The sequence below is a fragment of the Durio zibethinus genome, chromosome 18, assembly GCF_047325235.1.
Source record: "Durio zibethinus cultivar Kanyao isolate XHJ-2024 chromosome 18, ASM4732523v1, whole genome shotgun sequence".
Lineage (NCBI taxonomy): Eukaryota > Viridiplantae > Streptophyta > Magnoliopsida > Malvales > Malvaceae > Durio > Durio zibethinus.
The window spans coordinates 9,599,989-9,625,667 of NC_143179.1; the positions used below are offsets into that span (position 1 = coordinate 9,599,989).

At 35.7% G+C, this 25,679-nt stretch overlaps 4 protein-coding genes across 8 annotated transcripts; 3 read left to right on the forward strand and 1 right to left on the reverse strand.

Annotated features, from left to right (window-relative positions):
• The first annotated feature begins 2,134 nt into the window (after nt 1-2,134).
• LOC111299384 (vesicle-associated membrane protein 711) lies at nt 2,135-4,433 on the forward strand. Its single transcript, XM_022894551.2, has 4 exons — nt 2,135-2,572; nt 3,152-3,342; nt 3,690-3,853; nt 4,049-4,433. The coding sequence occupies exons 1-4, from the start codon at nt 2,356-2,358 to the stop codon at nt 4,137-4,139; spliced, it is 663 nt and encodes a 220-aa protein (XP_022750286.1). The 5' UTR covers nt 2,135-2,355; the 3' UTR covers nt 4,140-4,433.
• An 868-nt stretch (nt 4,434-5,301) lies between these two features.
• LOC111299385 (uncharacterized) lies at nt 5,302-12,764 on the forward strand. Its single transcript, XM_022894552.2, has 10 exons — nt 5,302-6,773; nt 7,356-7,829; nt 7,916-8,217; nt 8,653-9,378; nt 9,462-9,740; nt 9,945-10,106; nt 10,197-11,135; nt 11,234-11,449; nt 11,551-11,811; nt 12,065-12,764. The coding sequence occupies exons 1-10, from the start codon at nt 5,378-5,380 to the stop codon at nt 12,395-12,397; spliced, it is 5,088 nt and encodes a 1,695-aa protein (XP_022750287.2). The 5' UTR covers nt 5,302-5,377; the 3' UTR covers nt 12,398-12,764.
• Nucleotides 12,765-14,791: 2,027 nt separating this feature from the next.
• Nucleotides 14,792-20,679, reverse strand: LOC111299386 (putative sucrose-phosphate synthase 1). 5 transcript variants are annotated; one of them, XM_089747393.1, is made up of 13 exons: nt 20,550-20,679; nt 20,203-20,458; nt 20,015-20,104; nt 19,095-19,336; nt 18,848-18,911; nt 18,014-18,712; nt 17,739-17,855; nt 17,466-17,597; nt 17,186-17,362; nt 16,735-16,932; nt 15,675-16,616; nt 15,394-15,521; nt 14,792-15,255 (listed from the first exon to the last, which is right to left on the reverse strand). In XM_089747393.1, exons 2-13 carry the CDS (start codon nt 20,383-20,385, stop codon nt 14,982-14,984), a joined length of 3,246 nt encoding a protein of 1,081 aa, XP_089603519.1. In that variant the 5' UTR covers nt 20,386-20,458; nt 20,550-20,679; the 3' UTR covers nt 14,792-14,981. The 5 variants fall into 5 exon arrangements, with proteins under 5 accessions (XP_089603519.1, XP_089603520.1, XP_089603518.1 ...); XM_089747394.1 differs by lacking the exon at nt 20,550-20,679 and having other exon boundaries at nt 16,735-16,797; nt 16,879-16,932; nt 20,203-20,534; XM_089747392.1 differs by lacking the exon at nt 20,550-20,679 and having other exon boundaries at nt 20,203-20,534.
• Nucleotides 20,680-22,333: 1,654 nt separating this feature from the next.
• Nucleotides 22,334-23,996, forward strand: LOC149513694 (uncharacterized). The gene has a single exon (XM_089746820.1). It carries the CDS (start codon nt 22,638-22,640, stop codon nt 23,805-23,807), a length of 1,170 nt encoding a protein of 389 aa, XP_089602946.1. The 5' UTR covers nt 22,334-22,637; the 3' UTR covers nt 23,808-23,996.
• Nucleotides 23,997-25,679: the final 1,683 nt, after the last annotated feature.

The following is a 25,679-nucleotide window of genomic DNA, read 5'->3' on the forward strand; positions in this document are numbered from 1 at the left end:
TCTAAGCGAGCCAATATACAACTTGTATTGTTATGAATTGTGATGGTTACTTAGACAAGCGAGTTAAATGGTAACCAGGCAAGCTGGAGACTCCGACTTTACAGCAAATGGATTCCAGCTCTTTGGAATGGGGTGCGACAATAAAACAAGAATTCCTTTTTGTCTACTTGTGTTTTGTCTTGTGTTGATTCATTTTTCAATAGTTGACAGAGCAATAAGGCTGTTTGTATGCAGCTCTCATCACATGCACTGTATTCGGTTTGATTTGGATTGATTATTTTTTATTCTATTAAAATTAAATTTAAATATTAAATATATATATATAAATTAAATTTGGATCGAAATATAAAAAATAAAAAAAATTAAATTAAATTGAATTATATATATTTTTATTTATATATATTTTTAATTTTTATAAAATAAAAATAATAATTTTATATCAAAATTTATATTAAAATAATATATAAAAATTAAAAAATTAAAATTAAAAATCGATAAATTAAATTAATAAAATTCAGTTCAATTCATTCCAAATTAAATCAAAGTTCTATTTAAATTTTTATAATATTAGATAATATAAAAAAATCGAACTATTATCACCCATGAAACAAAAGATGTTGATTGAAAAAAGTGTGGGTCGGTATCTTCGGCCATGATTGAACGTTTAGGCCGGTCGATATCTTAGGCTACCCCTCCGCCCATTTTTGCATCCACTTTAAACATCATTTGCTTCGTTACAGCTTAATGACAGTACTAGTTATACCGACAAAGAAACACGAAATGAATTTAAGTTTCATGATAAGAATTTATTTAAATTAGACTCGACGATGATTGATATATTTATATCATATAAAATATTAAAATTTATATATTTATATTATATTTTACATAAAATAAATATTATAATTTATATCGATATAAAAATATAAAATATATTTTTTTATTTTATTAAATTTTTATTTTTTTATTGTATTAATATCGGGCAGATTTGCAGTTTTCTACTGGATAAGGTAGAAACATGCCAAGGCCCAAAAGAAGGCAATCTTCCTTTTCAGTCCACCATCAACTTCAAGATTTGACCCCCAACTTAGATTGGACCATTTCTATCCGTCTGAGCCCAAGCTAATTCTATCTTTTTAGAGTTAATGAAAGCCTATTAATCCATCATCTGGCCTACAAATTCCAACCCAAACTTCAAAAATGGGAAGCCCACTGGCTAAGCTCATTTTTCTCCCACAAAAAAGGTTTCATAGTGTTTGTACTTTACCCTATAGTTACATGAAAATTTTTATAATGATACAAAAAATTATTACTACTATATATGAAATATTGATAAATTATTTTTTATTTTTTAACCATGTTCGAATTTGAAAATTTCAAAACTTCAATGTTATTAAATCAATAGCTCCTCACTGGTAATCATTTTTTTTTTGCTATTAATATGCTTGTGGTTACTGGTTGATAATTAGATTTCGTGAAATTCCCAAAAGGTGAAGAGAGTATTTTAAATGGGCTTAATTGAATTATCCTTTGCCGACAGAAACCAAATTCGAACCAGATGTTTCTAGTTGTACATTTTAGGACCAAAGAATACATCAAACTCAGAAAACAAAGAAAACGAAGAGAAAACGCCAACGTGCGTTCCTTCCTTACCTTTTCCGAAAAAAAAAAGAAAAAAAAAAGGCGAATCCTCTGTCCCAGTAACTGTCACATATTCAAACGTCAATTTTTAGCAGTTTAATCTTTCTTCTCTAAGCTGATTAATCTAAAACCTCAGGGTAACAAAAATAATTGAAAATATGAAATCCATCTGAATTATAATATTTGATTTGATTTATATTAATAATTTTTATTCAATCTAAATTAAATATTAAATATATATCAAATTTGAAATAAATTTTAAATAAAAAATTAAAATATATTATTTTTTAATATTTTATTTATTTTAAAAAATTTTATATTTAAATTTTTTTAAATATATTAAAAATTATATTAAAATAATATAAAATTAAACATAATAAATTAATATATCAAATCAAATCTGTAAAATTTTTTAATTTTATAAAAGTTAATTTAATTTAAATCAAATTATAAAAATTATAAAAATGGTTAAATGGAATCCGACCCTATTAGAATTGTTATCAGGCTATGACGCTACTTACCTCAATCACAATTTTTACAGCTCCAAAGTCGGAAAGAGAAAGAAAAAGGAACATTGTTTATTATTTGAATTATCTAATTCCGATTCAGCTCCATCACAATCAATCAAAAAAGAAGAAAGTTTTTTTTGTTTTGGAGAAAAGCTATTGTATTTTAGATACATCCGAAGCGATCAAAGGAGAGGTTAGATTTTAGATGGCGATACTGTACGCGCTGGTTGCGCGTGGATCGGTGGTGCTGGCGGAGTTCACGGCGACGTCGACGAACGCGAGCGTGATCGCCAGGCAAATTCTAGAGAAAATACCAGGAGACAACGACACTCATGTTTCGTATTCACAAGATCGGTATATCTTCCACGTTAAACGCACCGATGGACTCACCGTTCTTTGTATGGCCGACGAGAGTGCTGGACGTAAGCCAATTACCTGTCTCACTTTTTCTTTCTTTTTTCCCTTTTTTTTTTTTTTTTGTTGAAGGTTAACTTATATTTGATTGAATCGATAGGCTTACGTTTAAATTTCAATTGCTTTGTTAAGTATTATTTATTTGTTTAGAAATTGGAGATAAAATTGGGCGATTGAGAAAAAGGTTGAAGTTGAATGCTTGGTTGACAATCTAGGGTTTGATTAAAAGTTCAAAAGTGCAATTTCAATTCTACAAAATGGTAAAAGGGGTTTTTTTTGGTGGTGATCATATCAATTGGGTACTGTTAGCAATAGATGCAGTGCTCTGAGAAGTTATCACTCATCTTCAGCTTTTGAAGGATTGGTTCCCTTTTAGTGTGTGTTGATGGATTGGAGACGGGAATATTTATGTTCTTCAGAACTTTCTGCTGATTTTTCAATAATTAAATTGAGAATTTATAGCTAGATATCCTTGTGGTTTGTGATGATTTCGTGTCTCTCTTCTTTGTTAGATGCTTTTTGGTTGACATGTTGCTGATGATAATTTTTTGTGGTTATGGTGGATGTGTTTATTGTATATTTTTCAGGGCGAATTCCTTTTGCATTTCTTGAAGACATTCATCAGAGATTCGTGAGGACTTACGGCCGTTCAGTTTTTTCAGCCCTTGCTTATGGCATGAATGATGAATTTTCAAGGGTTTTGAGCCAGCAAATGGAATATTATTCAAGTGATCCTAATGCTGATAGGATAAATCGACTAAAAGGTGAAATGAGTCAGGTAGGTTCTGAATGCTCGGAATCTGGTATCAGTTCTATTACTTTAATTCTTCTAAATTCTCATTGACAGGTCCTTTTTTGTATCCAGTGTACTAATTATGGTGTTTATATGAATGCATAAGTATGAGCTTGTACATATTTTAAAGATGAATTAGATTGCCATTTGCATCACATGGAATGTAAAATTTCTACTTTGATCTGTTACCGATCATTTGATATGTTACATTTAAGGGAACCCTACATTTAATTGTCACCTACAATTATGGCCTTTTCACTTGAGGGCATTCAACTTGCGTTTTCTTTTTCTTTTTGGACCACGGTCTAATGTTGTTTCTTGTACTCTAATAGGTGCGAAATGTTATGATAGAGAATATTGACAAAGTTTTAGAGAGAGGTGATCGCTTAGAATTGCTGGTTGACAAAACTGCCAACATGCAAGGAAATACCTTTCGCTTCAGAAAGCAAGCTCGCCGTTTTAGAAACACAGTATGGTGGAGAAATGTCAAGCTTACGTATGCTTCTGAACTTTAACCCCTATTTTTTGAACGTCTACATGCACTGCATTAAGTTTGAAAGTGAAATTTACTAAAGAAGAGCATAATTTCCTAATAAAACAGTTAGATTTATGTGTAAATTAGCTCGTTAAAATAGAAGAGATACTAGGATAGATGAGTTTATCGCTGACTGGAGTGCTTTGCACATTGCAGGGTTGCTCTGATAATCCTCCTCCTAATTATTGTTTACATTGTGCTGGCTTTTGTTTGCCACGGGATCACACTACCTTCCTGCCTAAAATGAGGTCGACAGATTGAGATTCAATCACTTCCCACTCCCATGCCCCCCTTTCCTTTTGTTTCCGTTTTTGTTTGTTTCTTTCAGTCTCTGCTTGAGGGGTATTGGGATCCTTCTGTTTCCAACTTCCTCTGCTGCGAGTTGCATTTACTTATTATTTATTCAATGTTAAGAGCTAGAACTTTCGTGTTGCGCTTGTGTAACCATGTTTACTCGTGGAACTTGGAATGATTTGGTGTTTGCCTTTTGAAGACATGGCTTGATTTCTCAAAATTTATATAGGACTGTAATTTTCTTTTTTTTTTTTTTTTTTGTGAACAGTCTTCTTTTTATCTTCGTTGCCACTCCTATTTTATATACTATGAAGTTGTATGAGTTATACAAATGGCATTCGACTGGTGTGCAAGTTATTCACGCATGGCAACTGTGAGTCTGCTCGGTATGCCTTGGAGATCTGACGATTGTGTATTGGTATTATATAAAATATTAAAATTTATATATTTGTGTCATGTTTTACATTAAAATTATGTCATTTTTTAAAAATTTATATATAATTATTATTAAAATTTTAAATTACATCATTTTTATATTTTTATTATATTTATTTCATACTATTATTTTGTATTTTAAATTGAGAGATCTTTTTGGGTTATGCATACCAAACATCACACAATGAGACTGGCATTGGGTGGATTCATGAGGAACTGGGACCTCCAACATAACTGAGGCTTAAACAGAAGGAAGAGTGATGGGTCCTGAAGTTCTCCAAATGATGATACCCAGTGGACTTAAAGTGGGCCAGAAAATATACTTATCCTCGGTCACGTGCATCTTGGACTAGGCTTCATTCTTTAAGGGCCCAAAAGCACTTGCACAATCACCAAGCCCAAATTGTTTAAAAAATCAAGTAAGTAGTCAACCAAACGGACGGCGAATAAAAGATCTAAGAAAACGCTCAGCTGCACTGGACCATGACCAACATTTTAGCGAAGGGGAGTAAAAGAAAAAGGGAAGGTGCGGGTTAAGTATCGTGCGCCCCTCATTGTCCCAAAAGCGTCCTTCGCCTAGCATCTAGCACCACATGAGATCACCCTCTCTTGTCTTTTCTCTCTCAAAAAGAGAACGAAAAAAGATATAAAATTTTTTGATTAAAAAAATAAATAAAACCAGCGCTAGAGAGGGAGAGGGAAAGGAAGAGAGGGAGACAACCAGAAATTTCAAAAAAAAAAAAAAGAGAGGGGGCAATGAAGCAGAGGTTACCTGAGGCAGTCTCCTCATCGTCTTCCTCTACGTCTAGCTTACCAGACCAATCACAGCCCGCCACCTCACCTTCGGTGTCCGAAAACCACCAGCACCACAACAATAGCAAGTCCTTGGCATCGACATCGTTGGCGGATGACTTGGCTGGGGTGGGGTCGAGAGACGGGAGCGGTGGAGCCCAAGAAACAGTAACCGTTGATCGGCGAGGAGAATACTCGGCGGTTTGCAGATGGACGGTTCATAATTTGCCGAGAATCAAAGCTAGGGCACTATGGAGCAAGTACTTCGAGGTAGGAGGTTACGATTGCCGTTTATTGGTGTATCCAAAAGGGGACTCTCAGACTCTGCCGGGCTACATATCCATATATCTCCAAATCATGGACCCGAGAGGCACATCGTCGTCGAAATGGGACTGCTTCGCTAGCTACCGTTTAGCCATCGTCAATCTAACCGACGATTCTAAAACTATTCATCGTGATTCATGGCATCGTTTCTCAAGCAAGAAGAAATCTCATGGTTGGTGCGATTTCACACCTTCTTCTACTGTTTTCGATTCCAAATTAGGTTATATGTTCAACAACGGCGCCGTTTTAATCACCGCTGATATCGTAATCTTGAATGAATCCGTTAATTTCACACGTGATAATAACGATGTTCAATCCTCATTGTCTTCTATGATTTCGTCTTCGGTTGTAGCTGGTCCCGTTTCTGATGTTTTGAGCGGCAAATTCACTTGGAAAGTGCATAATTTTAGTTTGTTTAAGGAAATGATTAAAATACAGAAGATAATGAGCCCAGTATTCCCTGCCGGGGAGTGTAATTTGAGGATTAGTGTGTATCAAAGCTCGGTTAACGGGCAGGACTATTTGTCTATGTGTTTGGAGAGTAAGGATGCCGAGAAAACGGTCATTTCCGATAGGAGTTGTTGGTGTTTGTTTAGAATGTCAGTGCTGAATCAGAAACCGGGGTCAACTCATATGCATAGAGACTCGTATGGGAGGTTTGCAGCAGATAATAAGAGTGGGGATAATACTAGTTTGGGGTGGAATGACTACATGAAGATGCCGGATTTTGTTGGGTTGGAGGCAGGATTTTTGGTGGATGATACTGCAGTATTTAGCACTTCGTTTCATGTGATCAAGGAGTTTCATGTGATCAAGGAGTTTAGTAGTTTCTCCAAGAATGGGGGGTTAATAGCAGGGAGGAGTGGGAGTGGAGCAAGGAAGTCTGACGGGCATATGGGGAAATTCATTTGGAGGATTGAGAATTTTACAAGGTTGAAGGATCTTCTGAAGAAGAGGAAGATAACAGGTCTTTGCATCAAGAGCAGGAGATTTCAGATTGGAAATCGGGACTGTCGTCTCATTGTTTATCCTCGAGGTAATTGTAAATTCTTTAGTATTGAATTGGATTTTGTGGTCATTTTTCTACAGACAAACTGAGTCTGGTACTTAAAGTTTAAGGAAGTGATATTTCTTGTCATTTTGCCTTTCTTTCTTTTTATCTTATTGGATTGAGCTACAAGATGGTTGCATGCTTATGGTAGTTGGCTCCTACTAAATTTTTTTGTTTCTAATCCAATATTAATTTGTTAGCTTAAGCCTTAATGTCTTGTTTCTCTAAATTCATATCTAATTGACTTGAAAATGTTTTGGCTTTACTAGCACCTTGCTTAGGTCTCCTTTAGGGAAGTGGTGACAGATTTTCTAGCCCTCAATACTGGTAATGCAGCTATTTGTCTCTTTTTATACTTATATAATCCAGTCTATGCACTTAAAATCAATTAAAATTTGCTCCTTTTATTTTGCCTCTGGAGCAAAAGCTATATTTTATCTTTGTAATCTGGTTTACCATCAGTCTTATGATCTTTGCATCTGAGACAAGGTGACTTGGGCTGATGGTTTCTAAACTGTGTTTGGAAAGTGAACTGATTGAAATCTTCTACGGGCATGATGGTATCAGGGCAGTCTCAGCCACCATGCCACCTTTCTGTGTTTCTTGAGGTTACGGATTCACGAAATACTTCCAGTGACTGGAGCTGTTTTGTGAGTCACCGGCTGTCTGTTGTGAACCAAAAGATAGAGGAGAAGTCTGTCATAAAAGAATCTCAGAACCGTTACTCTAAAGCTGCCAAAGACTGGGGTTGGCGTGAATTTGTGACGCTTACTAGCCTTTTTGATCAGGATTCTGGGTTTCTTGTTCAGGACACTGTTGTATTCGCTGCAGAGGTTCTTATTCTGAAAGAGATATCAATAATGCTGGATTTCACTGATCAGGATACTGAGTCAGCAAATACTGCTCCCCAGATAGAGAGGATTGGAAAGAGAAGTACATTCACATGGAAGGTGGAGAACTTCTTATCTTTCAAGGAAATAATGGAAACCCGCAAAATTTTTAGCAAATTTTTTCAAGCTGGTGGTTGTGAGCTTCGAATTGGTGGGTGATTGTCTCCTGTCAATTCTCCATTGGACATGTGCTTGTAGTTGTTTCTGTTGATTAATTGGTTGTTTCTTATGATGCAGGTGTGTATGAGTCCTTTGACACCATATGTATATACTTAGAGAGTGATCAGTCAGTTGGTGGTGATGCAGACAAAAACTTCTGGGTTAGATACAGAATGGCTGTGGTGAATCAAAAAAACCCATCCAAGACCGTCTGGAAGGAATCTTCTATTTGTACAAAGACATGGAATAATTCTGTTTTGCAATTCATGAAAGTATCAGATATGTTAGAAGCAGATGCAGGGTTTCTTGTGCGTGATACTGTTGTTTTTGTTTGTGAAATACTGGATTCCTGTCCTTGGTTTGAGTTTGCAGACCTTGAGGTTAGTCTTTTTTGGATCCCTTTCATTTTTGTTGTTCAGACAACTTTGGTTTATTTTAAGTTTTGAGATTTTGGGGTTAAGTCTTTTTGGGTCTTTCATTTATATTTAATCTGCTGTTCATTACAGATTATTAATGGTACAGAAAAGGTTTTTTCTAATCCATGGCCTATTATAGTGTTTATGGCTTGCCCTGAATGTGTTGTGTAAAGTTGACCCTTACCCAAAATTTTAGCCAGATTCTTCTGAATCGCTCTCTTGTATGCTCTGTTCTTTCATGTTCCCATAAATGCAAACAGGAAGGAACTAGTAAAAGCTACTAAAAATTTACCCATAATATCTTTTTCTTTTTTGGGTCGAATGGGCTTTATTTTCCTAATATATTTCTAGTGAAATAAAATCAGCATTTTTTATGTTTACTTTCTCCACTTTTTCCAGGTTGTGGCATATGAGGATGATCAGGATGCTCTAACAACTGATCCTGATGAACTCATTGATTCTGAAGACAATGAAGGAATATGTGGAGATGAAGAAGATATCTTTAGAAACCTTCTTTCCCGAGCCGGATTTCACCTTACATATGGAGATAATCCATCACAGCCACAGGTCACTTTACAAGAGAAGCTTCTGATGGATGCTGGGGCCATTGCTGGTTTTCTGACTGGACTTCGTGTTTACCTCAATGACCCAGCCAAAGTAAAACGTTTGCTGCTTCCAGCAAAGCTCTCTGGTGGTGGTGATGGAAAGAAGGTTTTGAAGATTGATGAATCTTCACCGAGTTTGATGAATTTGCTAATGGGGGTCAAAGTTTTGCAGCAGGCCATTATTGATCTACTCTTGGATATAATGGTTGAATGTTGCCAACCCTCAGAAGGAGGTGCCCGTGGTGATTCTTCAGATGCAAACTCTAAACCTTCTTCTGATGGTAGTGAAGCTGCTAGTCCATTGGATTGTGATAGGGAAAATGGAGCTACAGAATCTGCTCAATTTCCTGTGCGTGAGAGATTGGATTCTTGTGTGGATGATGGTAGCACTGCCTCTGCTGTACAAAGCTCTGACATAAATGGGATTTATATATCTGGAAAAGCTATTCCCGGACAGCCTATTTCTCCACCAGAAACCTCTGCTGGGGGTTCTTTGAAGAATTCATCACTTCACTCAAATGTATGATTCGTAAATAACAATGAACTCACCTGATTACTCATCATGTATTAAGTATTAACTACCTGAACAAATTAAATTTCCAGACCAAGTGGCCGGAGCAATCTGAGGAGCTTTTAGGGTTAATCGTCAACTCATTGAGAGCCCTAGATGGAGCTGTTCCACAAAGCTGTCCTGAGCCAAGGCGTAGGCCCCGGTCTGCACAAAAAATTACTATTGTATTGGATAGAGCTCCTAAGCATCTGGAACCTGACCTAGTTGCATTGGTGCCTAAATTGGTAGAGAATTCAGAGCATGCACTGGCTGCTTATGTGCTTCTTGAACGACTCCAAAAGCCAGATGCTGAGCCTGCATTGCGGATACCTGTAAGATGGTCTTTTTAGGGGGCTTAATTTCTTTTACTTATTGGTAATTATGGATTGTGTTATTAGGATGTGCTTTTAAGAGAATGAGGGAGTTTATGAACATTTGCCTCAAATTTGAGTGTACTATTTTTTCCAAATATGCTTTTTGATTATAAAATTCATTTCTTAATCTTCAATCTGTTAATAATGACTCTTCTATTTCAGGTATTTGGAGCTCTCAGTCAACTAGAATGCAGCAGTGAAGTGTGGGAACGTGTCTTATTTCAATCTTTTGAGCTCTTGGCAGATTCAAATGATGAACCACTGGTTGCAACCATAGATTTCATCTTTAAAGCTGCATCCCAATGCCAACAACTTCCAGAAGCAGTATGATTTGCTTTCTCATTTCGTCACTATGTTCTGCATATTGGCACAATTTCCTGAAGCATATATAACTATTTGTCTTCTCTTCTATAGGTTAGATCTGTTCGGGTTAGGCTAAAAAATTTGGGCCCAGACGTGTCTCCTTGTATTCTTGATTTTTTAAGTAAAACTGTAAATAGTTGGGGAGATGTTGCCGAGACCATATTAAGAGATATTGATTGTGACGATAATTTCGTTGAAAATTGCTCGGCAATAGCTCGTGGATTCTTCTTGTTTGGTGAAAATGGATCCACTTCTGAAAAGTTGCATGTGGTGGACAAGCAGGCTTTTTGTGCTGCTTGTCATTTTTCTGACATTTATGTCCTGATTGAGATGCTATCCATACCTTGCCTTGCTGTTGAAGCTTCTCAAACATTTGAGAGAGCTGTGGTTCGAGGAGCCATTGTGGCTCCTTCTGTAGACATGGTTTTGGAAAGGCGCCTAGCTCAGAGATTGGATCTTAGTGCTAGATATATTGCTGAAAGCATTCAGCATGGTGATGCTGTAGTAGAGGTAGAAGCCAGTGAGCAGCTTAGTGCTCAACAGGATGATTTCACTTCAGTTCTGGGACTTGCTGAGACATTGGCACTCTCTAGAGACCCTCATGTCAGGGGCTTCGTGAAAATGCTTTATACAATATTATTTAAATGGTATGTAGATGAGTCCTATCGAGCGAGGATGCTGAAGAGGCTTGTTGATCGTGCCACCAGCAATATGGAAAATAGTCGTGAAGTAGACATAAATTTGGATATTTTGGTTATTTTGGTTTCTGAGGAGCAAGAAATTGTTAGACCTGTTCTAAGCATGATGCACCAAGTTGCTGAGCTTGCAAACATTGATCGGGCAACTCTTTGGCACCAGTTATGTGCCAGTGAAGATGCGATGATCCACATGCATGAAGAGAGAAAGGCAGAAATTTCAAATATGGTTAGGGAAAAAGCTACTTTATCCCAGAAATTAAGTGAATCTGAGACCACAAATAATCGACTCAAGGTATATGTCTTAAACTAATGATAAGGTATAGGAACTGCTCTCCCATCTCTGTTCTTGTTAGGAAGTTCTGAAAATTAACACATTTGATAAATTGACAGTCTGAAATGAGGGCAGAGATGGATTGCTTTGCTCGGGAAAAGAAGGAACTTTCTGAACAAATACAGGAGGTTGAGAATCAACTTGAGTGGCTTCACTCAGAGAAGGATGATGAAATGGCAAAGCTCACTGCTGAGAAGAAATCACTTCAGGATCATCTTCATGATGCAGAGACACAGCTCTCCCAGTTGAAGTCTCGGAAACATGATGAGTTGAAGGTACTTGTGATGATAAATGTGTTGCCTCTTTACTCTTTTTCTTGGCTGGGATTGACTGCTATTCTACTGCTTTATCTGACAACAAGTTATGTATGTTTCAGAGGGTAGTAAAGGAGAGGAATGCTCTTGCTGAAAGATTGAAGGGTGCTGAAGCTGCAAGGAAAAGATTTGATGAAGAATTGAAACGGTATGCCACAGAGAATGTGACCCGAGAAGAAATTCGTCAATCACTTGAGGATGAAGTTCGCAGATTAACACAAACAGTTGGGCAAACTGAAGGTGAAAAGCGGGAAAAAGAAGAGCAGGTGGCGAGGTGTGAAGCATATATTGATGGCATGGAATCAAAGTTGCAGGCCTGCCAGGTTTTGCCTCATCTTTTATTTTGAATTTCTAGAAGGTTTCAACTGTTTACTGGGTGGACCTAGTTCAAAGGGGAGTGGGTATTATTGAACTTTTAATATCTTGCTCCTCCTCAACCCTTTTGCTTTCAGATGTATTGTCTAGTTTACATCTGAATCATCATTTCAGGGCTCATGGAAAGTTGTGAGCTTAGTAAAACTAATTTGAATGCCTTTTGTTTCTGTTTCTTTCTCATTTGGGCCTTGTCTTCTGCAGCAATATATTCACACCCTTGAGGCTTCACTTCAAGAAGAAATGTCACGACATGCCCCCCTCTATGGTGCTGGTTTGGAAGCTCTGTCCATGAAGGAGTTGGAAACATTGTCAAGGATTCACGAGGAAGGACTCAGGCAAATCCATGCCCTCCAGCAACGCAAAGGCTGTCCTCTTGTGAGTCCACATACTATCCTACACAATCATGGGTTATACCCTACAACAACGCCACCAATGGCTGTTGGTCTGCCACCTTCCCTCATCCCCAATGGTGTAGGGATCCACGGCAATGGGCATATGAACGGGGCTATAGGCCCTCGGTTCAATCATGCTTGATTTTCTATGGCCACATGTTTTTTTGTGCCAATGCATTTACTTATCCCATAGAGCTGGTTAACATCTCAATTTGACGAGATGTTCTTTTTTTTTTTTTTTTTGGCATTTTTTACTGGTAGAACCATTGGAGCACATTTGTGAGGAGAAAGAAAAAACAAGAGAGATCCCGTTCCCAAGTAAATGGCTGGGTAGTGTTGTGGTGATTGAATTTCTGCACGCGTCCAGTAGTGTTGGAAATGCCATTTACCTCTTTGTTTCAATTTTTATAAAGCTAATTATAGGCCTTTGAAAAGTTTTGTTAATTACGATTCTCACTTTTTCCCATTATTTCCTTTATCCAAGCATCTTTCTAGAATTGATTTTAACAGCTGTTGGTGTGGATTGTTATCCTTTCTAGGCCTCACTCTGTACATATATGCTGGTCACATACTTTTCTACTTTGTATGGCTTTGAGCCTATTGTTTCCATTTTAGTAGGATGACTAAAATATTTTAATTATCCAAATCATAATGTTTATTTATTAAATAAAAAATTAAACACATGTTAATCTTATTTAATCTACTGCAAACAATTCAAGATAAGTTGAACTTAATCTCATCATTCATATCCACTAGGGCACCGGCAAAACTTACTCTTACCTAAGGTTGTAATTGATCGAGTATGAGTTGATACAGTATTAAGTTCGATTATTTATGCTCAAGTTTGAGCTCGATTTTAAGATATTTTATTAATGAAAATAATAAAAATATATTAAAATATAAAAATTCGATTAGATTTTTGAGTTATTTAAAAATATAAGAATATTTGACTTCGGTTCGATCAATAAGTCGAGTTATTCGAGTTTGATTTAATAATAATCAGTTGAATTAAAATTTTATTTGAATCGAATTTAAGTAGGTTGCAAGTATTAATGTATTATTAACACTTTTATTCTTATTTATTAGATTGTAGTTTAGGGCTTTGGGCGGATATTATTATAGGCTAAAATTGAACATTTGCTTGGGGATAGGTCTAGGGTTGTAATTGATCGAATTCGAGCTGATACAGTATTAAGCTCGAGCTTAATTTAAAAGTCGAGGCTCGAAATTCGGCTAAAATTCAATCGAGTTTTATTTTTTTAATTCGAACTTGACTCGAAATAGAAATCGAGCTATTTGAGTTAACGCGATTAAGTTCGATTAACATGTAAAAAGAAGTTTGATTTTTATATTTGACAAAAATTCGATTATTTGTGCTCGAGTTCGAGCTCAAGATATTTTATTAATTAAAATAATAAAAATATATTTAAATATAAAAACTCGATTAAGCTCACGAATTATTCGACTTAGGTATCAGAATGTTTGAACTCGATTCAATCGATAAATCAAATTACTGGAGTTCGAGTTTGATTCGATAATAATCAAATCGAATTTAAATTTTATTCGAATAAAATCCGAATAACTTATAAGTAATAATATATTATTTATAACCTTTGGTAGGCCCTGTCGAGACTGTCCCTGCAGCGTCCCTGGATGAAGGAACATTTCTGTTAATGAAACGTCTATGGTTAAATGATTGAAATGCTTTGGATCCGCAGCTGAAGCATCCGGTGCCTTAAATATGTTGTAGATAATATTGTATAAAATTACTGGCTAACGCAAACCATTAAAGAAGAAGAAGAAGAAACTTTAAGCTGGAAAGCTATTCAAGGGTAGTTGTTTTTTCACAGAGTTATTGCCATGTACTCTTGAATATATTATTTCGAAAGATATATAAAATGGCTTAAATAAAAGATAATCAAAATTGCACTTCAAGAATCTTTTGAACACATATGAGCCTTTATTTTAAAGATATTTTCATGCACAATAAGTACGTATAAGAAGGAAATACCAGTATTTTTTTTTTAAATTTACTACATTTTTGTATTTTTTAGAAATATGAAATTCTAATTTCTTAATATTAAATATCAAGTTTCAAGCCTATCATTTTTTATTTAAATATGATAACCAGAAAAGAAAGTGGTTAATCAGAATGCAGTAGTTAAGATTCTTGCAAATAATTATATGCTCTGTTCCCGATAATTAAAACAATTTATGCCAACCCTATCATGTTTCCTTCCAAACAAATCAAATTGGTGATGCATACCTGAAAAAGCTCCAAGCTATGTTCTTCCTTTCATTTATAAATTTCTGCTGATCATTAAACTGTTTCCTGTTTCAACTTATTTATACCACACATTGAAAATCTAGGTTTGTTTTCCTGCTAACTTCGCCATTGATGTTCTACCATTTTAAGACCAGAAAACATATTTACTAACACTAAGAATGTAAACCAATCGAATGAGACTTAACAACAAAGCAAGAGTCGAGGAGGCTAAAACATGTAGGATCAATTTTCCAAAAGAACATAAGAAGCTTCAAGTAAACAGGGTTTTTCATTTCTTTGGTATGGGAAAGGACACAGAGCGGTGAAGTAGGCTATCAATGGTGGCTTTATATCTTATTTGTAATAAGGCAAGACATCAGAGACCTGACCACTATTTATCCAAAGGGAAATTATAGTTGTACATTACTCGAATGGAAGACTAATTAATAACAGTAATTGCCTACTCCTTGATAACTCCAAGTTTTCGCAATGATACCCTTACGTCCTCATTGCAGCATCCTTCAGCTTGAAGGATGTTGGGACTGTCGAATGACAGGACGTGTTCTAGAGGGTAGCTTCTGTTAGAGTGAAGCTTACGAGCATTGTTGCCAATTCCCTTCAATATGACAGTTTTGTGGACTCCTCCAAGCAAACCTTCATAATCTGTGTCTCCACATTCTCCGGCAAAGACAATGACATTTGATAACTCCATGCCCCAACGAATGTACAGGTACCTAAAGGAGAGGATTTCATATTATTAGTTACTCAATCTGTTAAAAACCTGATGGATCATCTGAAACATCAATGATATATAGAATAAACAGAAGCTTCATGTCCAGAGAAAGAAACATAACGAACTACAGCAGGAATACCTTAAAGCTTGAGCTCGAGAAGCCAAAACAGGGATTACGTTCAGTGTGGTGCTGTTTTGACAATAGACAACATGGCATCTAAGAGCCTGAATTCTCATCAACTTTCGAAGTTCCTTGATTGGAGGAACCTGTAAAGAGAAAACAACCATTAGAGGAGATTTCAGATGTTAATGGAAGCGAAATCTGGAATCTCTAAAAGCGCAATAGAACTGCAAAACATAGAGGGGAGAAGGTTTATACAGTTGATATTGTGCGGAAACACAAGAAGGAAAATAAATTACCAATTCAAAGTCCTTGACTTTGAATGCATAGCAATGGGCAGTAGATCGTGATTCATCTTCTGCAACAGTTTGTCCTTTTTTCTCATTAACAGAAGTAGCCCATCGAACCAAAGTTTTCCTTAAACCTTCTCCACCCCAACGGTATTCAATGTGTGATTGATAATCCAAGTCTACCACGAAGGGAAGCCCCGGACCCTCCTCTGAGCTTGAAGATATTGGATAGTACACATCACTGCCACTATTACAGATAAAAGCATCAAAATCCAATGGGCTTATGCTTCCTGAGATCAGAAGAGAGTGTACTTCAGATATTGACAAGGATGTTGATAATATAAACCCTACAGGATTCTCTTTTCCTGCTGCCTCCATAATTGTCCTAATTATTTTTGAAGTATCTGAGACTGAATCGCAATCCACAGCTATTACAAAAATGTATTTCCTCATCCTCATCGCTGGAAACCCACTACCAACAATATTTTGATCTGCCTTCTCCATTAAACTAGCCTTTTCTACACCTCCTGTAGCACCCTTGGACAACTTTAAAACAGCATTCTCTAACTTGCTTTTTCTATCAATAGAGTCATCAATATCCAAAGAATTATCAAGAGTTCCATTTCCAGCTCCTTCACTCTTTTCACCATCCAGTGAAAGCTTCAAGTTTAAAGATAAATCTTGTATATCTCTCAAAGAATCACCAGGTGAATTTCGTTCTGGATTTTCAAATTCAACGTCACTTCTCTGCCACTGAGGTTGCCTTGGCTTGCACATGGCTATCCGAGACAAATACGTCTTACAGTGCTCTGGCCAAGAAAATAGATGAATATTTTTCAGTCCATTATGTCTGCATCTTGCCCATAATTGCTTATCTGAAACAAGTTTCAGAAGAGCATCAGCAATAGACTGTTGATCATGGGGATCAACTAGTAGACCATTGTCAAGGACCTGCAACAAGTTCACTGTCAGTATCAATGTTTATTTTATAGACCATCGAACTTGATCCAGATCAATATACAGGCGAGAAACCCTTATAAGCTACAATTAATAAAGGTGATGGGCATACCCTATGAATGTCAACAGGACCCCCATTTTTTGTGGCAACAACAGGCAAACCATGTGCTGCTGCCTGTACAAGAAGAGCAAATGTTGAGGTTTCTAAAATTTTAAAATCTGAAATAGAAAAAGTATAGGTATAGCAGATAAGCACCTCGATTAAAGTAAGCCCAAATGGCTCAATGAAAGCTGGATTAATAAAAACACCCTGTGAAAGGAAAAGAAAAAATTAACTAATATAAGAGAAATTTCATGCAAATAACTTCGTTCTCTTGCTAAATGATCCGTCATTATCATTTTGTGCACCAGAAATAAAAATGAGAAGTCAATGGGCAAGAGCAAAGGAAGGATGGCTTACTGACTTAACCAAACGCTATAACTATATTTGTACAAGATAATTACAAGTACGTTAATCTGACACAGCCTTTCCATCACCCAGTAAACAAATTCACCAGTTGTACCTTCGTTTTTGCTGCTAGACGGTAAATGTCAGGAACCTCACACTGCTTGTGGTGCTTAGGATATGCTACTTGGCCATAAAGATCATACTTGTCAATCAGTTTAAGAACTGAGAGAAGCACAGATGCATTAGTGCCAGACATTTCATCTATACTATCACGGTTTCCCATTATTAGAGTCTGCAACAACCGTAAAAAGTGAGATCACATGAATAAAACTAATATATGAGAAAACAAGACTGAGAATGCCATGCAAGTTCAGTTCAAAAAGTCAAGGACATACAAGATTAGCAAGCTCCCTTAAAGGTCGGCATTCTCCAAATGCTTTAACTAAAGTTGTAATATTCTTTTTAGGGTCTGGCCGAGCAAGGGCAAGAATCATAGGTTTGCGTGGGTTCGAAAAGAAATGCATTATCTGCATATTTAAATTGGCAGATCAGTGCTATTATCAGATACTGACAATCTGTTAGTTAAATATTATCAGTATAACAATCAAAAGAAAGGTCAGTGAAGTGCAGTAATTGGGCTATCATTAAAGAAAAATTTAAACTATAACCTCAGACCAAATTGGTGGATCAGGAGAAGTAGGATTTTCTTCATTTCTTTCTACATCCCCATCCATGTCTCCACCATGCGGAACAATATGATGAAACTCCATCCCAGGAGGAATTACCTAGATATGATCTTAGCAACATAAGATACAGACAAACAGAGCAAATAAGAGAAAGAACAACTAAACTGAAGGCATTAAGATAACAATATCAGACTTCATGTATAAAAGAAGTATAATAAGGAAGAATAACAAGTCATAAATGATGTCTTGATACTTACAACCATACGGGGCATAAACCTCCCATGACAGCTGACACCCCTTTTGATCCTTGCTCTAAGTTTGCGCTCCAATACTGGATCAAAGCCATCATAAAGGCGCCACTGCTCTTCTATCTCCTGTCTAGTGCTAGTTATAACAATTTCAGAGGCATCAAGAGATAACTCCTCAGCCTCTATCCGTCGCATGATTTTGTAAGTCGTATTTATTTCTTCTCTTGATTGCCGACCCTGTTTCAAGAGCTGTTCTAGCTTATCCCGACCAAGTGAGTGACCAGTAAAAAGCATTGGCACATTTAGAACTCCAGATAGAAGAGCTGCAGAGTCACCAGCATCTGCATAATGTCCATGAATGGCAACAGGCCAGACTGGCTGCCCACCACCAATTTGCTCACCCAGAACTTTGGACATCTGTCGAATGTGACTAAGTGCATGATCAACAAACTCAGGAATATGAGGCCAAAGAAGTTCTTTGGGTATATATTTATCTTTTGGGCCAAAGGGTATACGAATAATATAAGCACCACTGCTCTCACCAAGCTCCTGCATCGAGGTTTCTTTAGTTCTTGGACTAAGCATCTCTGTTGGTTCAGCATAACTCCAGTCCACATCTGGAGCTGAAACTTGTCTTGTCAGCAAGTCAACCCGATAAACTCCTGGCATTGTGCCCAAGGCCCTAGCAAGTTCTACTACATACCTAACCTGTGTACAACACAATATCCAATTTTCCCAATGAGCAAAAGGGTACTTGACCATCTTTGAAGTGGGTGAAGAAAATAACACTCTCAAGATACAGACCACATTAACAGGATGTTAAAAAGGAGTCAAAAAAATTACCTGGCCTCCTGTATCAGAATCACGACCAAGCTCCATGTTTTCACCCCTTATCAAACCATGAAGACTGCAGGAAGACTGCTGGTTAGAAAGAACTACATTCCATAATGAATGACTGAGGAACAATGAGCAATTATTTAAAGGTCAGATCTAAAATCGTGTCACTATAATAGACAAAGACCGCATTAAAAATATGAATTACTGAATAAGAGGTGTAACACGTCAGGTCATATACAAGTGCAGTTCATGCCTTATCAACACAATATAAAGCTTCTTTTCTTTCAGTTGATTAGCCAAGTACTCCATCACATCAACAGAACTGATTCTAGGCATTCTTCCCTTAGTACTATCACCATGAGCTGAAACATCACCAGGTAAATCTCCTTTCTCTCCTTCTGATAGGTCTTCAGACATATCAGCAGTTGCCTCTTTGCGGCCTCTTTCATGTTCAAGGCGACGTTTAGCTTTGCGTTGAGCTTCCTCTCCCTCAAGCTGAAAAGATACCAAATAAAAAAGTGAGACAAAGCTAAAGTCACAGGCAAAGCGATAAAAGTTGAAAATAACAAATTAACATTTGAATGCACACAGTGATACTCTATAAAAATTCATTATAAATCAAACCACCAAGGATAAAGCAGCTAAAATTTAGAATGAATGCAACTGTTCTTGAGATCCAAAGTAACATGTTGACAAGTTGTTCAATCTGCAAACCAGAATTGCAATGATGAAATGTTATTCCATAACCTAATTCCAGGAAGAGAAAGGCCAAGACATGCTGTATACACAGCACTTTTGCAGTTAACTTTTACTGAACTAAAATGAAAACAAACAGAAAATTTTGCATTATTCTATTCCTCACAGAAAAGCAACTATGGCACCGGGCACAAAATAGGCTAATTTTTCACAAATTAGGGGTTAAAAGAAACAAATTTTCCCTTCTATATTCTATTAACCATTTAACTGCAAATCCAGCACTGAAAAGTAGGCTTTTTTTCTTTTGATTTGCTCTAAGTAAAAGTTTCAATATTCACCAAAAGAAAAAAAAAATCTTTTTGAGGTGACAGTGATTCGAATTTGTTGATTCATTTCATTCTAAATATCTTGGATGCAAAATTCAAACCAAAATATCCAGAATCATGCATGATTAAATGGAAAAAAAAAAAAAAGTACCTGCTTCTTCTTACGAGCCAAATTCCAAATCCTCCAGCACATATTCTCCAGTCTTGTGTTCCTCTCCCTGGGACCTCTCGTGGCCGCGGCCTAGCCAGAAAAACCAAGTAAATCAATTGTACTTAAACAGAATAAAAGGGTTTAAGGGAGAGGAAAGAGAGAGTAAAAGGGGTTAAATAAGATCGTACTCGAACCCAAGCACGGTGGAGGTCGGTCTCATCGAAGCCGGTGATGACCTCTTCCACGAAGTAGCGAGTAGGACTGAAATGACCTCTCTCTCTCAACAACAGGGACGATTTCGCATCGCCGATTCCTGGACCAACGTCCAGGATCGCTTCCAGGTAACTGTTTATCCAGTCATTTCCCGCCATTCCTTCTCTCTTCGACTTAATATCCAAAAAAGAAACCCGAAGGAACTGAATTTACAGAGGCTCTAGCTGACGACTGGCAGCGTAACAAATATTCAAAAATAATTATTTATAATTATAATATTTTAAATATTTATAAATAATTTAAATTTTGGAAGAAAAGATACCGAATGAAAACGAAGGAAATCCTGATGAGACGGTTTCTTTCAAGCGGAGCTTTTAAATATGGTGATGGGGGGCGGGGGGGATGACGCGAGTGCCTATTTCTTGGTTCACCCGGAGAGAAACACGTGTCACATGTTCGAGAGGAAGAACCTTTGTTTTTAACGTTTTTTATATTACCGTCTGAACTGTGAGATTTTTGTGGAAAAAAAAAATTACTTGTCTTCTTTGACTACAAGTGTACAACTGTCTGTTGGTTTCACTATCAATGCCGTCAAAATGTAATGCATTGTCCGAAGTACCATTTTGCAGCATAGCCGCATACTGCCTTCTTTAATTAGATAAATAATAAAACAAAAAAAAAAAGGCATAAGTTGGGGAATTTTTCTGAAAGAGATCAAATCTAAACTGAAACGTAGAATATTTGGGATGGAAAAGAAAAGGAATAAATCGAAGGATGCCAAAGCGCCCAAAACCCCACAGCATTGAAATCATCCTGTACCGAACATTTAATGCTAAAAGAAACACTGCAGAAAGTAAAGCAACATGGGCTGTCCTAACATTGTTATTTTGATTTTCTAGAAACTTGGATGGACCAATCACTTGTTTCCCATATTTCATTCATTGATGATAAGATTGCACGTCCTCTAAAGTTTGGGGGGCGGGGGGAAAGTTGAAGATGCTGCTCAGCAAGGGCGTTACGGAATTTTTTGAAGAGAACATATGCAAATACTCTCTTACCTCAATGGCTAAGTTTATTTATCACTTTATATTCGAAATACGATATTAGATTAGCCTAGAATTATATATTCTCCGTAGCAATTACGCTGTAAAAGGGCTGACATTGTCATGCTTGATTATGGGCATTATCCAAGAGCTTTGGGCTTTTGGATAGTCCATTGTGGTCTTGGTGAGGTCCAATTGTATTACCTGGAAGCATGAGTCCGTCAAAGGGAGACAAAGGGGTACAAGGTGAAGATTAGAGTTATCTTTGCACCTTAGAATACCTGAGGCTCGAAAGCCATATAGCTGTGAGATGTTGGCTGCCCCTTGCAAAGGAAAACAAACATAATCGGAGGAGGTACTTGTCAAATAGGGGAACTTTTGATTTAAGAATGAAAAATGGCACGTGAACGAGCATTTGCCATCCTTGTTGGGCTACTTTCATGAGTAGATCTATCAATTCTTATATTTGCATTATATAAAATATTAATAATTTATATATTTATATTATATTTTATATTAAAATTATGTGATATAATTTGTATAAACATAAAAATATAAAATATATTTTTTTATTTTATTAAATTTATTTATAATTTTTATTAAAATTTTAAATAATATTATCATTATATTTTTTATTTATATATTTTTTATATTATTATGTTTAAAATTATCACGTCCATGTATAAACACGGGAAATTGACGGGTGTTTGCGTTGTGGTTGTGCTGTAAATTTCATCATCAGTCATGACTCTTTGACTCGACCAGGATCTTGGATAGATCCGATTGAACAACTCCTTCGGAAACTAAACTGTTTGTTTGTTAAAGGTATGAAAGGCCCATAAACCGTCTATCATTACCCATTGGTGGCCCAGCTCGAATGATTTCGACCCATTATTCACTCCCATGAAAGGAATATAACAGCTAAGAAAATAAATCGCTTGCTTGAGTATTGAACTTGTAACTCGTAAATAAAATATGGTGAAAAATTATTTACAATAAATAGTTGAATAACAAGCATATCATTAGTTAATCCTCTTAATCTAACCATAATTATTTATTATATTTAAAATTGGATTGAAAGTGACTTTTATTGATGGCTAGGAAATGGGATGGAAACTGGAATGTGTTTTGGAACAGAAGAGGATTCTGCTCTCTGTTCACACTTCATAGATGTTTTGTTTTTGCTTGCCCATCATGAAAGTAATTGAAGGTTTGGTCAAAACTACTTGTTTGGACTGGTAGTTGGGAGTTCTCTCAGTTGGCTGGCTCTGCTTCTGTGTCTCTCTGTCTCTCTTCCGTCTGGCCCTCTCTCGCCCAAACCGCATGCACTAAGCTTTGAATCTAAAGCAGTGTTCGGTATTCCAGAAATGGATCAGACATCAAACCAAGACAATCAACAGTTATTTGCACTGCTAAAATCCCTTCAGAAAGCTTCAAAAGAGCTACAGAAGAACCCCATCTTTGCAACAAATAAACCCCAATCCACCATTGCACCTTTCTTAGACCTTGAAAAGAATGCAAACGCCATTCTTTGTAACGACCCTCATCTTTTCAAGCTCTCCCAACTAGTTTGCAACCTCAAAACCCTGCTTGAAAAGCTCCAAAAATATCAAGGTTATAGCCTGCCATGCATCCTCAGACGCCAAATCATCAACTACAAGATTTACCAAGTTGCTTATGCAATTGAGAATGAAATTCAAGCCTACACTGATCGAGAAAGCATTCAAAAACTTATAGAAATACTTGAAGATTCAGTTGATGAGGATGAGAAAGTGAAGGTTTTGATTGAGTTTGAGAATCATTTGTCACAAGGTTTTGATCTTAATTTTCAAGATTTGATTTTGAAAGCCAAAGTATTCTCAATTCTTGAACTTTTACTTTGTGACTCTTTATGTTCGATAAAAATTCAAGATCAGGTATCACTTGTAATAGCTGCATTGGTTAGATTCAACAAAGATGTGTTTGTAGGATTGGTACTAATGGGTCCAACTGTTCGAGCTTTAATATCAATGTCATCTTGTTGTTCGATTCGAGTTCTTTCTTTGCTAATCAAGTTTATTAGAATTCCTTTGGTTGATGAATTAGAAGCATACAAAGAAATCCCCAGAATTATAAGCCTTCTAAGCTCAGAAAATGTGTCAATTCAAGTTGGAACCATAGATTGCATACTTGGAATCGCATACTATGGAAGAAGAGAAGCAATTGAAGCAATGCTTGAAGCAGGGTTGGTTGAGAAGCTTGTGGAGTTGCAGAGATTAGAAGATCAATGCAATGGGAATGAAAATGGAACAATCAATGAGGAAGCTGCAAAATCAGACCCAAAAATTGAAAGTGAAGAAGCTGCTTACCTGGGGAATTGTCCATTTGAAAGTTGTGTTGCAAGGTTTGCAGTGCAATTAGAAGTAGGAGAAATGTTAAGCAAAAAGGAGAAAAAGGAATTTAAGTTAGAAATTTTGAGGAGGGTCAGAGATGCCTCTGTTTCTGAGGCAGAGTCTGCCACCATTGTTGGAGAGGTACTTTGGGGTTCCTCCCCTTGAAATCAGATTTGAGGCTTTGTTAGTTTCTTTTTTATTTTATTTTTTCAATATTTCCCAGTTCAATTTCGGCATTTTTCTAAAAAAAATGAAATTCTGAAAAACCAGGGACCTGGTTCAGTTGATTCGTATGTTTCAGCCCAACTGCCTATAACTTTCCCCCAAGTATTCTTCTGTTCATCTATTTGCCACTTGCGAAGTGGTAATTTTCACGGGACTATTATCTTCCCTTGCAAAATCAGTTTATTTAGCATCAACGTTTATATGTCCAACAATTTTTTTTATCCGATATATGCACTAAATCTACTATCTTTGAGCGCTTGACAGAATATTTTCCTTCATTCAGTTTCATGATGCTCTCATCACAGTTGCCGCTCTACCTACTCTCCTTCGACGTGGTTGGCATGGTCAAATTTTATCACCGTGTCTTACTACAACACCTAATTAAGTGGTCAGATAGGTTCACTCCTCTACCCTCATTGAAACGTTTAACGTGAAATCGGATGAGTTAAAGCTATGTTTAGATATATATAAATAAAGGAAAGGAAAGAAAAAAAATGAAAGAAAATCAAAGTTTTTTAAAGGAAAAAAAAATGGTGTATGTACCTCTTATTTGAATAATTAAAATTAATAAAAAAAATTTTTGTTTTCTAACAATCAATGAATAAATAATGAAAAAGAAAAGAAATAATCCATTACAATATTTTTTTTAATTATAACTTTTTTTTATAAAAATATATAATATACAAATATATTTTTGTACTGTCTAACTTGAACAAACAAATAGTTTTAGATAAAATTAAATATATTTAATACAATAAAATATATTAATTAATTATTGATTTACATTTAATTTTATATTTAATTTAGCTTTTTAATTTATTTTAATAATAATTTGACTTGTTTTGTTGTTAAAATTTAAAAAATTATAAAATATTTATAAACTGTGATGTTATATAAAATACTCATAAAAAATTATTTTTGTAGAAAGTATCAATTATATAATTAAATTTAGTGTTATAATAAAAATATGAATATAATAATTTTTTATAAAAATAAATTTTTTTCAACTTTTTTTTCCATAGTTTTTTTCTTAAATTGGAGTATTAAAAAAATATGAATTATAAAAAAAAACTAAAAGTTATTGAATTTTTACCTTTTTTTTTTAAATTAAAATTTTATTCAAACAAAAGAAAGATTTTTTTTGCTTCCATTGCTTTCTTTTATTTTGCTTTACTTTTATTCCATTCCCTTCAATCCAGACATAAGTTAAAGGGTTTACTGTGATACCATTCTGTCATATGATTATCTTCTTTTTATAAAAACGACTTATTAAGGTATATAATGTTAATACTTATATGTCTAACGAATTTTTTGTACGATATAAAATTAATGCACATTACTTATTCTCTTTAAGTGCCTGACATGACAGTAATCACGTTCCAATAGAGTGCCCTTTGAAGCCCTCTTACCAACCATGAAAACATGCTTATTGTCAACCTCCTCATCTTCAACTAGACAATTCCGAACGATTTCCCAGAAAACAGGACAAAGAAACCAGACATTTTGACATGGAACAGGTTGTTTAACCCTATGTTTAAACGTGATGTATATTTTTTTTAATTTTATTTCTGGAGTTCTAAGTTTTCACTGATATTGTATGATATAATGATAGAAATGAATGACTTCAAAGTAAATAAGTTTTGCGACAACTTGCAATTTATTTGAAACGTTTAGAGGTCAATTTATGATTGACCCGCCTGGCGAAATTTTTCATGTTAAAATTGTGTTTAGTAATAGTAGATTTTGTTGTATATGGACATTTGGTATAAGCACCAAAAAATTACTTTAAACTTCAATTTTCATTAACTCAAG